The sequence below is a fragment of the Gossypium arboreum genome, chromosome 10, assembly GCF_025698485.1.
Source record: "Gossypium arboreum isolate Shixiya-1 chromosome 10, ASM2569848v2, whole genome shotgun sequence".
Taxonomy (NCBI): domain Eukaryota; kingdom Viridiplantae; phylum Streptophyta; class Magnoliopsida; order Malvales; family Malvaceae; genus Gossypium; species Gossypium arboreum.
This window is the reverse complement of record NC_069079.1, coordinates 11,625,087-11,644,582: the sequence shown is the minus strand read 5'-3', so window position 1 is coordinate 11,644,582 and position 19,496 is coordinate 11,625,087. Positions and strand designations below refer to the sequence as shown.

Genomic DNA, 19,496 nt, shown 5'->3' with positions numbered 1-19,496 from the left:
AGACATACACCTGTGTCTCTGCCCGTGTGGAAAAAAAATAAGCCATTTGTAAAGCCAATTTGCCACCCTTTCACAAACACACATAGCAACCAAAATAACACCATTTCAATACATCTTTAGGCAACAAAAAACATGCCAATTCAAATACATTTCATGCCATTACATAGTCAACCATTTCACTACTTAAATTTACAACCAAAACCATACCAAAACAATATGCCAAAATCATCAAACTTGTATAATTTCTAAATGCATTTCATCATCATCTTATCACTTGCTTCATACCTCAAAACTTACCATTTCAACATCCCATAATCAGTTCACAACATACCATTATTCCAACCTTAATCCATTTACAACTAATTAAAAGAACAACTTTATAACCATACCAATCTAGCCAACATATAAGGCATTATATACATCACAGAAATAACTTATCAAACACATAACTTGAGGCAACTTAAATGACCAAATCCACACCAACATTTACAAGCCAAATCTCATGGCTAAAATCAAGTCTCAAAACATATCATCAACTCACTAACCTATACATGTCATATACCATATTTATAAGCATCCAAAAATACCAACAAGTAGTCGACAGTGTGATGATGATTCCTGATGATCCCTGATGTTCGTGCTAACTTCAATACTCTATAAAAAAAAAAAGACAAATAACACACAGTAAGCTTCATAGCTTAGTAAGTTTGTACAAAAAATACTCAACAGTTCATAAAATACAAATCATCAAAACACTTAGTAGTTCTCATATCATCATTCAATTTTAATCCATGACTATTTATCATGTATATACAATTTCATCAAGCTTCATGCACATAGTATCAACTACCACATAGGTATCGTACGTCCCGTATTTATTTATTTCATTCTCACCTCTTTATTCAATACGTTAAATCGTTCGAAAATCTTTCAATGCTTTAAGAACTCGCACACTTAGTGCATAAATCTTTAGCTGAAGCTATAACGATATCGTACACTAAGTGCCATCACATTAAACCGAAGCTATCTCGGTATCGCACACTTAATGCTACATAAAGCCGAAGCTATTTCAATTCACACATTTAGTGCTGTATATAGCCGAAGCTATCTCGAAACGCACACTAAGTGCCAAACATAGTCGACTTGTCGTTGTACGCAATCGTAGTCGCGTATATACAATCTATGCATTATCAAAGCATTAAAAACATAATTGTAACAATGTTTATCACGTACAAAGTTAACTCAGACGTAAAAATGACAAAACTAGTCGATTAATCGAGTACTTTGCTCTTGCCTCGATCTAAGTCTGGATTCCTCTTTTCTTGATCTAAAGACAATCAAATTTAACTTTTTTATTCATCAACACATTCAATTTAGTCCACAAACACATATTTTGGAATTTTTACACTTTAGCCCCTAAAGTTCCACATTTATTCAATTTAGTCCTTTAACCACAAAAACACAAATTACACAAAATTTAACAAAGCCCATGCTTAGCCAAATTCTCTATAGGTCCCTAGCAGCCTATATTTTTCATTTATTTCAAAATTCAACCCCTCAATTTACACTTTTCACAATTTAATCCCTAATATGCATTTTTACTCAAAATCATTTTACAAAACATGTATATCAAGCACCAAGCTTTCATAATTCATCATCAAACATCGTAAAACACATGAATTCATCAATGAAATTTCACAAAATCATCAACAATTTCAGAAACTAGGGTACGGGCTAGCTAGTACTCAAAGCAACGATCACAAAAACGTAAAAATCATCAAAAACCGAGCAAAGAACATACCTTAATCAAGGAATATGCTAGCCGAAATTTCAAACCCTATTTTTAGATTTCTTCCATGCTACATTCGGCCATAAAATATGAACAAAATGGCCACCATTTTATTTTATTTTATTTTTATTATTTAAGCTTTAATTCACAAATTATTTAATTAACCTTACTTAAAACATTAACAAAACAATTAATGGTTGGTCATTTATGTCAATTTTCACTATCCATGGTATAATTACAACATAAGGACCTTTCACTTAATAAGACATGACAATTAAGCACTTTTAACATATAGAATGCAACTTTTTCATTTTACGCGATTTAGTCTTTTTATCAAATTGAGCTATTAAACGATAAAATTAGCTCACGAAATTTTCACACATATATATTCACATGATGTAAACACAAAAAATAATATTAAAATAATTTTACGACCTCAAATTTGTGGTTCCAAAATCACTGTTCCTATTTAGCTAAAACCGGGCTGTTACATGGTCACTAATTTTTCAGTTCGACTAATTCATCTAGTTCAATTAAATAAAAAAAATTAAAAAATCGGTTCAACCATGTAGTTCACAGGTCAACCGCTCTAATGGTTTTCTTCAGACTGATACCCTTTCTGATTTCGGTATAATCGGTCTAACTTATTGATCTTGTCCATTTCTAAGTTTTATGATCTTTTATAAGTATATATAATTTTAATTTTTTTAATTTTTATGATTTTTATAGAATCTTAATATGTTTTTATAAAATTTTAAATGTTTTAAATATGTTTTATTACTTTTATAATTTTTTATAATTTACTAGAATTTATTAGATTTTTTATAATATTTATAAAAATTATAATTTGTATAAGTATATATCAATTTTCATATTTCTAATATTTAATAATTTTTATATTATTTGATAATTTTTTATTTTTAATAATCCTTTTTGGAAAAATATTAGATTAAACCAAAACTGCCACGTGTCACTATCTGATTAGTTTGTTGATTTATTTTAATGGTCAACGTGGTCAATGACGGAACTGTTAACGGAAGAGCTTAATTGGTTATTTTAGTTAACAACAAGGGCTTAATTGATTTTTTTTACATTTTCTTAAGAGTCTTTTCGACATATAAGCTTTTTTAATAATTTTCTATAGTTTTATATATTTTTATAACTATTTGATAATTATTTAAGAAACTATTCCAAATTAATTGGACAAATGGTTATTTCAAGTTATTTAAATCTAGAAAATCAATTCTTCTGATGTTGTTTTAAATTATTTTAATATATTTATAATTTTAAATAATTTTATATAATTTTTAGTTATTTAAAAACCACGCCATGGGAAATTTTATTTATTTTAAGATTTTTAATTTTTAAATATTTATTGACATGTCATTTATCACATCAGTATAAGGTACACGTGATGCATCATGTACCACTACCTAGTTGTTACGTCAGTCATGCCATTACTTAACATTAGAAACGAATGCAATTTTTAATAGAATTGTAACGCCCTCAACCTGACCCGATTCACTAGGTTCAGATCTCGGATGTTAAATCACATAATACTTAACAAATTTTTCGAACTGTAGACAGACACTTATTACTTAAAACATTTATTTTCATCATTTCTTTTAAAGACTTAATATCAATAAAACTAAGGAAAGTGTTTTAGAAATAAAATATTACATCAAACCAATTACATCTCATTACAATACAAACATTTATTAAAGACTGACTCTTAGTGTATGGTACTAGAGTACACCACTTTTCTACTGTATGCATAATAGTCCACTTCGCCACTACCTTGACGTACTCCTGGCGTAGTCCCTCTTGGTGCAATCTCTTACTACATCACCTGAAACAATAGCAAACAATGTAAGTTCAAGAGAACCTAGTGAGAGTTAATACAGAATACATTGGTAGATTCTTTTATAATATTAGAAGAACATTTGTATGCCAACTACCCTTCTTAACCACTTACTTCTGCTTGGGCGAATACTATCACAGTTTCTTAGACTTATACTCTTAATCATATCAATTCTCTCTTAACTACTTGACTAACTTAAGATCCTTCCAGAAATTACCTTAATCTTTTCTTTTTCTTAGAACCACAAAGGTGCTTTTCAAAGAATATCTCTTTAGAGCTCGCTACATACATACCACATTTTCATACATACATTGATCTCAGAATAGTTGATTACAGATATTATTCACTAACTGATACATATACATTTAGCGGATACTCACGCAGATTTAAATACTATCGATTTACTAGTCAAATCATATTCTTGTTTGATACCTTACAAGCTCACACTAATAATGAATTATATAGATAATCCAAATGAAATTCACACAATTTTATTACAGAACCCCAAATACTCAGAAATATGATGACTTAGATTCCATAAGATTTCAGAAGAAGACATGATACTGTTTAGATATGGCGGATACCGGATAACCCAGATTCGACCCTACATAGTACAGACAAACTTAGACTAATGGATACTTATATCATTCATAACTACGAACACGCCCAAATTCCAAACTAATAGGTTATCATGGCAGATACCCTTTCTGAACATATAGATACACACTTCTTTTCAAGAAATTCCCTTTAAGACTTATTCAATTACATCACTGATCTTATTCAACCACCTTAACTTCAGACATATCATAACATTATCATAGCAATACAAAGCAATAAGAATTTATCCAAAACTTACCATAAGGTCAAATAATCATATTCTACCAGACAGACTTAACCGAGTACACCATAAGGGCCAAACAAAATACGCCACCAAGGCATCATATAGAATCATGTGTTTATTGTCCTGATGGATTTTCACAAAAGGTGCTCTAGGTTTCTCCCTTACGAACTTATACATAAATTTCATGTATCATGATCTGCTAATTCGATCCACACATTATCGAAGGCTACACCATTAACATGCATACAGTCATATGTTGCCATGGTTTCAAACCACATGGACTTACACACTTTCATATATCGTTAGGGGTGAGTGTTCGATCAAATCAAATCAAATCGAATCGAATGGAAAATTTTAAGTTAATCTAGTTGATGAATCCCATTTTATCATCCTAACTCGATTTGAAATTTTTTCGAATCGAGTCGAGTGAAATGAAATTCAAATCGAATCGAATATTTTTGTTTGAATTAAATTTAAAAAATGACTTTGGGTCCTTGAAACCACTGTCACCCACCATAATTAAATTTGTTATTAACTTTCATCCCATCATAATTTATTTATTAATCTTTTATATACGGGTTAGCTTATTTGCTTGCTTAGTTGCTTCAATTATTTTTCGATTCTTTTAATCGTGTATTTTGAAATTAAAAAAATGTAATTTTTAATAAAATTTATTTTAAAGATAAAATATGAAATTTATACCAATATAAAATTTTAATAGGAATATTTTATGGTATCATTAATAATTCAATTTTAACATAAATTTATAAAGATTCAAGATAATTAAACAATTAAATAATATAAATAGTTCAAAATTTGAAATTTAATTTAATAATATAAATTATAGATATAAATAAAATTATTGTTATTTAAGTTTAAGAAAATTTTTTGGATGATTTTGATTTTTGATTTGGGGTAAATGATGAAAAGTAAAAATTTAAGGTGAAAATAAAAAGTTTTAGGAGTTTGGGGGAGTAAATTTTGATGAAGAAATATTTAAAAAAAATTGGGGGGGGGGATGGGTTTGGGGTAGAGAGTGGGTTAGGATGGGAGAGGAGTAAAAGTGTTAAGGGAAAAGTGGGAAGGAGTAAAAATTTTGGGGAAAAATAAATAGGGGAGTAACTTTTGGGGAAAAAAATTCAAAAAAAATTGGGGAGAAAATGGGTTTGAGGGTAGAGGAGTAAACAATTTGTGAGGAAAGTGATAGGGAGTAAAAATATTGGAGGAAAAGTAAATAGAGGAGTAAATTTTGGGAAGAAAATATTCAAAAAAGAATTTGGGAGAAAATTGGTTTGGGGTAGAAGAGATGTTAGGATAGGAGAGGAGTAAAAGTTTTAAGGGAAAAGTAAATAATGGAGTAAATTTTAGAGAGAAAATATTCAATAAAATTTTGGGGAAGATAAGGGGTTGGAATAGGAGAGGAGTAAAAAGTTTAGGGGGAAAGTAAATAAATGAGTAAATTTTGGGGGGGGGGAAATATTTAGAAAATTTTGAGGGAGTAGATGGGTTTAGGGTGGAGGAAGGGGGTTTGGGGTGAAAGTAAAAGTTTTGGGGGAAGTGGGAGGGAGTAAAAATTTTGGAGGGAAAAGTAAAAAGGCTTGAAGGTTTGGGGTAAAAATGTAAAATATTATAGTTTGGTATTTTGTTTATTTAAATTATTCGAATTCAAAAACTTAACTTGATTCGAACTCAAAATTCAAAAAAAATTCGAGTTGACTTGATTAACTCTATTTGTTTAACTCAATATTCGATATTTTTTTTGATTTTTTCGAGTCGAATCGAGTTTTACTCACTCCTATAGATCGTTATCTGTCAGTCTAGTTTTTATCTTACTGGAGGCTACACCATGAGTGTTTTCATATCATACGATACAATGGGCCTCAACCTTATGGTCTTACACTTAATTTCATATCGTGATTTGTCAATCTAATTGCCCTACCAAAGGCATCACAGAAGGACATTGCTCAGTATCCACTTACCTAGATTTGTTTACATTTTTGACTAATTCATACTTTTCGTATATCAAACTTTACCTGCATGCTTACTAATCAACTTATTTTCAACAAAACTTTATACATATCATTACAACATATATCTCATCTTTATTATACTTATACACTTACCAATTATCATAGATATCATCATCTTTTATATATATGCTTTTACTTGAACATTTTACATATAAGAGTCGGGGTAGAGACTCACTTGATACTCACCTACAGTAGTTCGAAGTTCCAGACTCAGACATCCTTTTCGAACCAGCAACAACAACTGTTAAAGAACATAGATTCGCTATTACAACTCTTATACATACAATTTACTCATCATCTCAATCACTGACAACCTCATGCAAAGCCTTGTACTTAAAGTTTTACTGCTCATATACCACATACAGACTTACTCTTTCAAAACACCTAACATGCAAAGTTGTAATCCTTATTCGAAGATAGAGTGACCATTGATTAAACCAAGAACCTTAGCTTCCAGCTTGAGAAGGAAAAAATGATATTGGACTAAAGAAAAAGAATCAGAGTGTAGCATATTCAAGAGAGAAAAACCTTTTTAAAGAACCCTTCTCACTCATATAAATAGGGTAAACTACAAAAGTAGTAACTTTTGTTTACCTTAGATTACATTTTAGTCACTTATGTTTTAGTCACTTATGTTTTAGTCACTTATATTATTGTTTTGTTACAAAGTGGTCACTCTACCGTTAAACTCCATTACCTCCCTAATGACAGTCCTACATGGCAGTCCAAATGGGTTTTAAATGCCAACTTGGATGTCCAGTTGTTAGGATGAAAATAGGTTTTTAATTAAATAAATTTAATTTAGACTGCCACATATGACATCTAAGTTGGCATTTAATACCCATTTAGACTGCCACAGAAGACCGCCGTTAGGGAGGTAACAGAGCTTAACGGTAGAATGACTACTTCATAACAAAATAATAACGTTAGTGACTAAAACATAATATTTCAAATATAAGTGACTAAAATGTAATCTGAGACAAACAAAAGTAACTATTTTTGTAGTTTACCCCATTAAATATGACCCATCCTATTTAGTGGAATTTAACAAGTGTCACATATTTTAAAATTTGTCTTTCTTAATGACCTACAGATTTCGAGAGAAACATAAATGAAAATCCTACATTATAGATATTAGACCAATCTATCCAATTGGTTCCTAACCAAGTTACTTTACAACCTAATTAGCACAATATTTAAGACAAATATGGCGTATTATACTTTTAGTGTTAACTCATACCATAATTACTTTTCCACTTAACAAAATATTTATATAAAATAACAAAATAATTTGAAATAAAATCTTCACTTACTTATACGACGATTACTATACTCCTACACCTATTCTCCAAAAAAGGAAATTGAGTAGATTACACTTCGCCAAATAGATTGTTTCACTAGAATACGCCTAAATCTTGGACCCGTTAGACTTTTGATATGACAAGAATGACCAATTTGCTCTTTGATCTAATGTACATGGACTATTTTACCCATTTTTTAGTAAATGGTAAAATGCAATCTGAGTTCTAGTACAGGGGTCTCTATGGTATTTTATCTAATCCTATCATTCTTCAATTCCACATCACTTGCATTAATTTTTTTTTGAAAAAGTCAAATAATCACTTAACAACACAAATAGATAGAATTTTTAACATAATGGTCAGTTTGTATTTTTTTTCTAGCATACATAGCCTTAGTTATCCTTTTTTTAGAAAGGACAAAATGCAATTCAACTCATGGTACAAATGTTTACATGGTACTTTTACCTACAAATTTGCTATTTAATGGTTAATATTCATACTTGTTCTACAATATTATAGTTATAAATTGAAATTGAATTTTATCTTTTTGAAAATAAAATACTAGTAATAGGAGTCATGAACAATAATAATAAAAAGACATAGCACATAGTATAAACGATAAATACATTATTATAAAATAATGTACAAATGCCATGTCTTCAAAGTAATCTTAAAAAAAAAAGAAAAGAAAAAGAGAATAACAGACTGACAATAACTTCAACATTGAAATAATTCAAAAACAAACCAAAGGTGCATCAACTTGATCAAATCGTTGAAATTTGCATCCTAGCATTGTCATCATCAAATCAATCCAACGATGAATAACAATCAACCAAAAAAAGACTGCCAAAAGCCTCAATAGACCCACCGCATTAGTGGTGCACAAAAGGCTAAGTCTCAGATGGTTTATCATTCTCCTCATCATCTTGAATCTATTATCATTACTATGATCTATCATGAACCCTTCGAGAGTAAATCCTAGTGGCACTTTTACATCGACGTTAGAATCTGACTAAAAATTAAAAATAAAAATAAAGTCACTTTCGATTTAAAAAAAAAATAGAGTAAAAAAAATAAAACCATGAAACTGTAGAAGAAAATCACAATAATATGAATTGAAAATAAAAATAAAATAAAACTATGAAAAAGAATGTTGGAGAAACCTTGACCAGCCCAAAGGCCGACAACGTTGCCGATAAAGCAAAATTTTAATTAAAAAAAGTTAAGCGGATAGAATTTTTAAAAGAGAGGAATGATGAAATTGAATTTTATGGTAATCTATAATGTCTAATCCGCAAAAAACACTATTCATTGCTTGTTTTATTAATTATATCAATTTCATATTAAGTAGACTCTTTTGTTCTAATTATCTCGTTTAAGTAATATTCTTAATAATTCTTCTAAGCTTTGAGTTATATTCTTTAAAATATTTTAATTAATTAATTTTTATAAAATATATTTTTTCTTATTTTTATTGTTATTATTATTAAATGTGACCCACTTTAAATATAATTAAAAGAATATTTTGAAACTCAAGTTTCGTACCTTCTTTTATAATATATATAATTATATTTATTTTGACAAAATTGTATCATGATATTTGATTGATAGGTTAAGAAACATAAAACTGATAATAATCAATCGATGATGATAAGTTGTATTGGTTGTAATTTTGAACCATTTATACATCTTGATTATCATATAATGTTTAATATCCGTGTTGAATCTTCAAATAACTACAAAAATTTGATTATATTTTTAATTATGTATGTAAAATCATATTTGATTGATAGGTTATAAAACTCGTAGTTATAATAAAGCAATATATTTTATCCTATAATTATAATTTTTCTTAAAAATATGAAACCGATAATAATTAATCAGTAATAATATATTATCTTAGTTGCAATTTAAAACCCTTTATACATTATGATATTTATTACTGGTGTTGATTAATGAGATCATTTTTAAAAAGTAATTATACAATTTTATATATTATCAATAAAATAAATATAATTATCATTATCGAATGATGTACCATTTGTTGTGTTAATACATATCAATAAAACCAATATAATTATGGGTTTAAATTTTATATATTTAAATATTTTATTAATGTAATTGTACATCATTATTAAAATTGTAAATAAATTCTAATTAAAATGATAAAAAATTCAGAACTCAAAAATTAAATTAAAACTCAATGCTCCCAGTCAAGGGGTTGGGCAGGCCGAACTCCTAAAATCTAAATTTTTTTAGATTTTTTAATTTTTAAAATTTTAAATTAATAAAAATAAAATGATAAAATTTTAATTTAATCTCTTAAAATTATATTTTATTATTGTAAAAATTAAAATTTAATTTCAATCCCTTTAAAATAATTTTTGGCTTCTCCTTACCTCCTATATTCTTTTATATTATATATATAATTCTTGTGCATTAAGGAAATTCAGGAGAAAACATTTTTAATGCATAATCGTTGTAATTTTAATACAGTCATGAACATGTAAAATTTTATTTTGCTTATTTTTTAACTGATGCATCTTAAAAATTCCAAACTTAAATTTCGATTTTCAAAATATATCATTATTTTCGAAATGTATGCATTAGTGATGATGTTTTGTTAGAGTAAGGGGTAAATTATCAAAATAGTCATTTTTGTTTCTTTCATGTTATATTTTAGTCATTTTTATTTGAAATGTTACGTTTTAGTCACTTATTTTAACGTGTTATAACATTTTAGTCATCATGTCATTCATTACCGTTAATGATCTAATGGGTAAACTGACATGGTACGTTAAATGTCAATTCAAACAAAAAATTTAGATTAAATTATATAATTGGTCCCTATATTTTTTGTTTTGAGTAATTTAATTTTTTATTTTATGTTTTTTAATTTTTAATTTATTTTCTATTATCTTCTATTTCTCCTCTATTTTCATCCTTTTTATTTCTTTTAACATAAAAGAAAAAAATTTGCTTAAAACGAAAAAATCATATTTACCAATTATAATTTAACCTAAAATTTTTATTTCAAATGATGATTTAATATGTTACGTTAGCTCTAATTAAGTGACAAAAAATAAAATTTTAAACACAAGTGACAAAAATGTAGGTGAAAATTTTAATAGTTTACCTAGGTAAAATATTTGGGTAGACAATTTCTCCGAATAATAAATTTGATGGGAAATTGTGTAGGATTCAATCACATAATAAAGTTGAATTGTACACTTGTCACATAGGAAAAATAGCAAAATATGATAAACCTAAAGTAATTTTTACGTACTTTAGAGCTTTTGATTTTAATTTCGATAAAGATATTAAATATCAAAACTTTCAAATATATATTTTCACGAGTTAAATAATATTTTTAAGAAATGAGCCACCTGTTTTAAAAATCTCTTCGCTCCAAGTGAATCGGGTTTTGCCATTGCCCCAGACTTGAAATTTCCAAATTTCGCTTCGCTTTTCATTTTGATTCTCCAAGCAAAGAGCTCACTGATTCCCTCTCTCTCTCTCTCTCTCTCTCTCTCTCTCTCTCTCTCTCTCTCTCTCTCTCTTATTTGGCTCATTGCGTTAGGGTTTTTTTTTTTTTTTTAAATGAAGTCTTCGTTTGGTAAACTTCGAAGATTTGCTCTCCACAAGAACGATGGAAAGGATAAATTAGATTTTTTATCAGCGGCTCATTTGGATGAGCTCGCTCAAGCAGCTCAGGTACTTTTCCTGTATATTATTACCTTTTTATTTTCTCTTTTTAAAGTTATGCTTTGGCTTTGGTTTGATTTAAGTGCAGGTTAAAGTTACTTTTCGAGTTGGGAAATGGGTTTTGATATTATTTCAACTGTAATTAAATTAGGGTTGGATCGGGTTCGGTTGAGTGAAGCGATTTTCTAATGCCGTAATTTCGGAGATTTTAGAAATACATATTTGGAGAATTATTGCTTTGGGAGAACTGTAGAAATTTGAATAATTTAAGTTTCAAATACTCTAAATTATGAATCTTTATTATTATTATTATTGGTATTCTGTAAATCAGATTAGTCTAAATCCTGTATAGTTCAACGTTAAGAGAATCTGAAATGCTTAAGGATAGGAGAGAATTTAAATCCGGATAAGAATATCTACGGGGAAGTTGTAGGCTTCTATGTTTAATGATAGTTTACGAGCCCTTAGATTCATAATAGATGGTTTTAATATCTTAATTTTGATAATGAGGCAGAAAATAATGGAGTACTAGATTCCAATATGAAAGAAAACTCTTAAACTTTAGGTGTGAAATATGATAGCATTACGCTTTTGTATTGCTATAGGACAGTTAACATCCTCTTCCTCTAAATGACTAATGCTTCTTGGAGATTGTCTTTAGTCAATTTGAAAGATTAATAATTGGATTTTTTTTTTTCATTTGAATGCATTTACAGGATATGCAGGAGATGAGAAATTGCTATGATAGCTTACTTTTGGCAGCTGCAGCAACAGCTAACAGTGCATATGGTAAACATGTTATGTGTTATATTGTCATACATATTGATTCCTAGGTATCACTATGTTTTGTCATCCTGTGTGTTTCTAAATGGGTGGCTATGGCAATTACATGTTTCTAGCCAAAAAGAATTGTTAATTTTGAAGAAACAGTTGGTTTTAGAAATAACATGATCAAGTTTTTATTTTTAAGAAAATGATTCAATATGAGCTGTTGTGTGGTCATGACATGTTTGCCAATGTGGAATCCATATGAATCCATAGAAACATAAGTTGCACACAAAAGAATCTTACTTTTACCCTGTAGCACAATCTAGAGGCCACCTTACTCAAGCTGTTAGATTACAGTAAAATCAGAGAAACTTAAGCTTAATGAAACATAGTGTTGAATGAATCTGCCTTTGACGAGATTTTTGTTCAGAATTCTCAGAGTCACTGCAAGAAATGGGCTCCTGTCTGCAAGAAAAAAGACTGCTACCTGATGATGAAGAAAGCCGTAAGTAGAGTCCTCTGCTTACCTAAGTTGCTTGTGCTGTTAGATCATTAATAGACACATATGTTGTGTATGATTTAACCCAGAACTTGAAAAGCTAAACCAAATTAAGGAATTGACCATTTCATTTGACATATTCCTATTTTGTTAAATGAGGCTGCAGATCGCACCTTGCAATAGAACCTCCAATTGGTTCAAGTAACATCTGAAACAACTTGTTCTAGTCTAACCTTAATGCTCTCATTATGTACTTATATTCATTGGTATCCCCTCCCAATTTGCACGTGGACATTTACATGCCCTGATATCCCCCTTACAGAAAAAAAAAGAACGAAATGGGTCAGAATTTCTACTTGAACGTAGCAACTTTCAGTGGGCAGTGCATACAATGATGTTCCTTAGTCAATGTCTTAGGCTTCGTGCCTTTCATTAAATTCTTATTCTTTCAATGTTTGATTTCTCTTGCATAAAAATACTTATGCTGCATCTGGGAAACAATTTCATCAAGTAACTATGCACTTGCAAGCTTCTGTATAGTCTGTTACCTTCTTTTTGGTGGAATGGCAAGGGAGTGTCAGAAAATGGTTTCCCTGGCCCAAGTTATTGTGGTATAGTGGTTCTGCTGTAATTACATTGCACTTATTTGCAGGTAGGATCCTGTTAATGTTGGGGAACTTGCAGTTTGAACTCCGGAAACTTGTGGATAATTATGTGAGTTTTAATCATATTTGTAACTTGAACAAAATAAACTTCTTGCAATTTGTTAAATGTTGCCTTTTCCAATAATCCTTTGTTTAGCCAAATTGATGCTCTTTGTGCTTCAGCGCTCCCATATATTGCTGACAATTACAAATCCGTCTGAGTCACTTCTAAATGAGCTTAGGACTGTTGAGGTTTGTTCATTTGAATCTCTATTGTTTAATCAAGAAATCAGGAATTTTCAACATTATTTCTTCTGTGCCAATGATAATAATTTTACCTTTGTACATATTCTGTTACAACTATCATGCTTAGTGGCCTTTCTCTTGTTTGCTGATGCAGGATATGAAGCGGCAGTGTGATGAGAAAAGGTCCATCACATTTTCTCTGCATACTTTTTTTTATTTGGTTATGTAAGTCGTTTTCTGAACCTGATTCATGATCTTCAGAAATGTCTATGAATACATGGTGACACAACAGAAGGAAAAAGGAAAGTCCAAAGGTGGAAAAGGGGAAACTTTCACTTTGCAACAGTTGCAAACAGCTCGTGACGAATATGTTGAAGTGGCAACCCTTTGTGTTTTCCGATTGAAATCTCTGAAGCAAGGTCAATCCAGAAGTCTTGTAACACAAGCTGCTCGTTACCATGCAGCTCAGGTTTCTGAATTTATTTTCACAAGTTTCAAATGTCAGTGGCTTCTGCCTTATCATTAAGTTCAATGCAGATAACCTCCTCCCCACTTTTCATTTCACTTTCTTGTGTGGGTGCAGTTGAATTTCTTTAGGAAAGGACTTAAATCACTTGAGGCAATTGAACCTCATGTTAGGCAAGTTACAGAACAGCATCACATTGATTATCAATTCTGTGGCCTTGAAGATGATGATGGGGAAGATGGTGAGATTGCTTATGACCCAAACAAGGATGTGGAATTAAGTTTTGACAATAGAGCTAATGAGAAGGAGTTTGATGTTACTTCTGCATCAATGAATTCAATGGAGGTAAGATTCTTATGCTATTGCAAATTTATTAATTCATTTTTGAAGCTATTATTGTTGTAAGCTAGAGTTGCACCTTTAAACATAAAGACTTGGAAAATTGAGGTCCAAAACTTATATTTCACTTTCTCCTTATCCCCTATTTTTTCTCCATTTTTAACTACTAGTAGGATTGGTTTCTTCAGCCAGAATTCCATACAAATAATAGTTTATTTTGGTCAGTTTAGTGGTTCAATTCATTCTAGTTTTAGTGGATGGGGATGATGTCATTTTTGTTTGTATGATATTGTACATTGATATTTTATCATGATCCATTTGTGTCGTTGACACCTTCCTTTTATTCCTAAAATATAGTGGTTTATTCTCCAGGTAGATGAAGTAAGTACTTCATTTCCCCAAACTTTGAAGATGGAAAATGCAGAGGTAAATCTCCATTGGTACAATTGTCATTTTTGGCCCTATTTCGAAAAACTGGCATTCAAAGTATATATTTTATTATTTTCTAATTTAGAGCTGTTTCCTGATTCTCTATTAGTACATTTGTCAAGTTTGCTGCTCATATTATGTGGTTTTTTGAAGTATATGTTTTTATTATTTTCTGCTGTTTGCCTTAGGCAAACCCAGTGAAAAGCCATGGGGATTTCCAGGTCTCAAGTAGGGATCATAGAGTGAGTAGCCATTCAGCCCCCATATTTCCAGAAAGGAAGCTTGATGCTGCTGAAAGAGTAAAACAGATGCTTCAGTCATCTACAAGAACGTCCAACACATATGTTCTTCCAACACCAAATGATTCAACATTTGCAGTTTCTTCAAGAACAAATAGCTCCATTTCACACACAAAACCTACAAATGTAGCTGGGCATCCATACAATACATGGCATTCTTCCCCGCTAGAGCAAAAGAATCGTGAGAAAGATTCTGGCGACGGTCAACCATCAGAGTTTACCATCTTGAATTCTGAGTCAGGTCTCAAGGAGACCAACAGTAGTAATAGTACCTCTACACAACTACCCCCTCCTTTGTCTGAAGGACGAGAATCTACCCAGTTGGATTCCACTGAAGCCAAAAAAATAAAAAGAAAAGCTGTTTCTGGTCCATTAACTAGTAAACAATTGTCAACAAAGCCAATTTTATCGGCAACCAGTTCCATCCCATCAGCTGAACTTCCTCATTTAGCTTCTGCAGTATTTTCTCATTTAACAATTCCTCGATCATTATCACCTCCCAGAGTATCCCCAAGTGCATCACCTCCCCTTGTTTCTTCACCCAGATTAAACGAGCTTCATGAGCTTCCAAGGCCGCCTAATAGTTCAGCTGCCAAGTCAGCAAAATCTCCTTCCTTGGTTGGTCACTCTGCTTCTCTAATCTTGAGAAATCAAGAGCTTTCTGCAAGTAATATTTCTCCACTGGCAGTAAGTGGAGCATCTCGTCTACCGACTCCACCTTTGATAGTACCGAGAAGCTTCTCTATGCCAACTAGAAATCAAAGAGCAACGTTTTCCAGGCTTTTGGAGGCTTCACAAGTTCCAGATAAGGATGGAGAAGTTGCATTGCCTTCGTCAATGCCCACTAAACCAATACCCAGTGTTTCTGAAGTGGCATCTCATTCTGGCCAAATCAGAGGTATTTCCAGGCTTGAGGCTCCATTACCTTTTTTTATGCAAGTTGGCATTTTTATTTCCGTTCTTTTTTATCTGCCAAAAGTCTAGTTATGTTTTATGATTGGGAGGGAAAAGGTTTGTCAAGTAGGGTATTTGATTACTATTTGTCAGAAAATAATGTTGGAGTGTATGCAGGTGGGAGCTGAGAAAGCTGATTCATTTGTGACGGGTTGAATCTTTAACCAGAAAGTTGGAATAGATGAGGTTTGGTGTGCAAATATGAGGTTTATCGACATGGTTAGCTAAGTTTCTCATGCCAAATCTTGGTTAGGCTGGCAGGAATATCTATTTGTTGAGAACTAATGATAAGAAGTGCACAAGATTGGAGTGATTGTTTGTTGTTGCATACCACGTATATTGTCCACTGTTCACATAAGGAAATTGTGTTTTTTGTTGTTTGATATACGCCGCCATGGAAGCCTCCCAAAGTGAAAAAAAGATTTGGCATTTGCATTAGATAAGCCACCCAGAACCAAGTGAAACAATTTTGCTTCTCAAATACTGGCTCTGGACGGCTGCAATGTAATGCCATGCAATTTGTCCCTTGTAGCATATGTTGTTATACTGGAATTGGATTGGTTTTGTATCATCCACCACCCAACCAACCTGGAAACTACTTCCTTTTCTCTCTGTCCAATACAAACATCTAATTTGGTTAACTTTGTAAATTTGGTTTTTGGAAAGAGTAAATTAAAGCTGAAACGTATATATTTTACTTTTAAGGCAATGATCGGAGTAATAATTGGTATGAAAATGGTGGGTATTGTTTAACTATGGTAAAGGCTTAATGCATCTTCATTAAATACTAGAGACTCAAGATTTCTATGTTAATGAATGGAAACAGAACATTCGGCAGAAGCCCTAGTTTGGAATGCTCAGAGGTTAATGAAGTTGGTCAACAAACATAGATTTGCCGAGTGGCTTGCCATTGTCCTTTTGATAGTAATATCATATGTTGTGTACTGTATTTTGTATGACATTTTTCTAAAAACTTTGTTGGATCTCGGGCAGTCACCTTGCCTGATCTTTTCTTTCATGCCAGCCGGCCTGGCCAAGTATATCTTCACCTTGTTAAAACGTTTGTACCTCACAACAAGTTTCACCAAAAACTTGTTTAAGGATGGTTATCTTTTCAACGTATGCACACGCTTTGGTGTTAATGGAATCTATGCAGATTGTCTAGTTTAAGTTTAGGGTTGTAAATGAACAGAATGATCGGCTAACAATTCGTGAGCATTTCAATTTTTATTTGTTTATATTTTTTCTCAAAATAAATAAAAATTTGAGACTCGTTAATTAAACATTTGAACACAAAGAAAGCGTGTTTAATTCATTTATGCTTGTGAATATGTTCAAGCTTAAAAATAAATAAACATGAATAAAGGTCATTTGTTCAAGTTTGGTACCATTTGTTCAAGGATAGTACATCAACATTTGGAATCCTTCCTTCAAGGATAGTACATCAACATTTGCAATCCTTCCTTTTTCCTTTGGGGTTTAGCCTAATGCAAATAGACTTCTCCTTTTCTTCTTCCCAAATCTTTTTCTATTTCTAATCATTTTGAGTTTCTGTCAATCATTGTTTACTTTCCCCTCTTACATATATTTTTATCCTTTCCTCGTCATTGTCCTCTGGTTAAGGGTGATTGATTGGAATTCTTAGAAGATTTGAAGTGTGAAGTTTTTTCCTTCCCAGTTGGCACATGGCAATGCAAGGAAAGGGGTGTACTAGAGTGGTTGTTTTTCTCGGATTTGGTTGTTGCTTTTCTCCAATATCGCTTTATTGGTTGAAGTAACTGCTTTTCTCCAATATTGCTTTATTGATTGAAGTAACACCATTTCATATCCCCTTAACTCCTCATCCTTTGATTCCATGATTCATCATAAAGGAAGGAACCTTAATGGTTCCTCATTTGGTTCAAGACTATTTGTAAGTGTCTTTGTAGAAAGAGTTATTGGTTATTGAACCAGTTAGAATAGTTAGTTTTTTTGTTATGAATTAGTTGAGCCTAAGTTGTATAAATATTTAATAGTTGTAACCTTATGATTTATGAGAATACAGATACATTCTTTACACTTTCTGACATGGTATCAGATGAGCCATTTTTTTAGCTCTGGGCTGTTTCTTTTCTCTCTTCTTAGGCGCAAATCCTCATTTTCATGGACGATATTGATTTCACCATCCTTTGTTCCTTCATCCATCAGATACACCGGGAACGATCTTTTTTTCTCATAGTTTTACCGGTGTTGAGAACTATACAGTTTGGAGCCGTTCGCTTCGAATTGCTTTGTTTGCGAAGAACAAGCTAAGGTTCGTCGACAGTGGTTGTCGAGTTTATCCTGAATCTCTTCGTGCTCAATGGGATCGGTGTAATGCTTTTGTGCTTTCCTGGATTCTCAACACAGTGAATCCGGATTTGTCTATCTCAAGGATCAATTTAGCAAGGTGGATGGTTCCCGTATTTTCTTTCTCCATTGATCCATTGTACATCTTACTCAAGGTGATGCTATTGTTTTTTCTTATTTCACGCAATTAAAGTTGCTTTGTGATGAATACACTACTCTAGTATCTTTTTCCGCTTATAAATGAGAAGTCGCTCAGCAAAATTTGAGTCATATTCATCAGCAGCAGTTATTCCAATTCTTGATGGGTCTCAATGAGACTTATGCTACAGCTCGAAGCCAGATCCTCTTTATGCAACCTTTACCTTCAGTGAATCGGGCATATTCCATGATTGTCCAAGAAGAAGCTCAAAGGAGTTTTTCCTCTGTTTTATCTCATACTCCAGATCCTATTACTTTGTCTTCTACAGCATCTAGAAACCATAAGAAGTTCATTGGTACATGTGATTTTTGTAAGTTGAAGGGGCATAAGAAAGAATCCTGTTACCGATTGATTGGATTCCCACTTGACTTTAAGTTCAACTGTAAGAATGCTTCTCAAGCTACTCTTGCCGTTTCCTCTGATGAGTCTCCACTTAGTCCTCAAGCTGTACTTAATCCTCAGAGTGCCCCTGTCTTCACTCCTCAACAATATTCCTGGATCTTGGAGTTGCTGAATAAGAATCAAGCTGCTATTGCACCTGTTGTAAATTGTGCAGGTATACCTTCTATTCTTTTTTCAGTTTATAGTAATTTTTCCTGGATTTTGGACACTGGTGCAACTAATCATATATGTTTTGATTCTAAGGGTCTGAATTTGCCTATTGCTTACCCTCCTAATTCCCGTTCTATTCAGCTTCCTAATGGTAAACACTCTCCTATCACTCATTCTGGTTCTTTTCCTTTATCTCCTGATATTACCCTCACTAATGTTCTTTGTATACCCACCTTTAACCATAAT

The 19,496-nt window shown here is 31.6% G+C and overlaps 1 protein-coding gene across 2 annotated transcripts; it reads left to right on the top strand.

Annotated features, from left to right (window-relative positions):
• Positions 1-11,159: 11,159 nt before the first annotated feature.
• LOC108489762 (uncharacterized protein At2g33490-like) lies at positions 11,160-16,855 on the top strand. Of its 2 annotated transcripts, none has more exons than XM_053020645.1 (11): positions 11,160-11,536; positions 12,244-12,316; positions 12,735-12,800; positions 13,447-13,508; positions 13,622-13,690; positions 13,839-13,867; positions 13,946-14,153; positions 14,268-14,495; positions 14,862-14,915; positions 15,107-16,115; positions 16,289-16,855. In XM_053020645.1, the coding sequence occupies exons 1-11, from the start codon at positions 11,423-11,425 to the stop codon at positions 16,297-16,299; spliced, it is 1,923 nt and encodes a 640-aa protein (XP_052876605.1). In that variant the 5' UTR covers positions 11,160-11,422; the 3' UTR covers positions 16,300-16,855. The 2 variants fall into 2 exon arrangements, with proteins under 2 accessions (XP_052876605.1, XP_017649992.1); XM_017794503.2 differs by having other exon boundaries at positions 12,726-12,800.
• Positions 16,856-19,496: the final 2,641 nt, after the last annotated feature.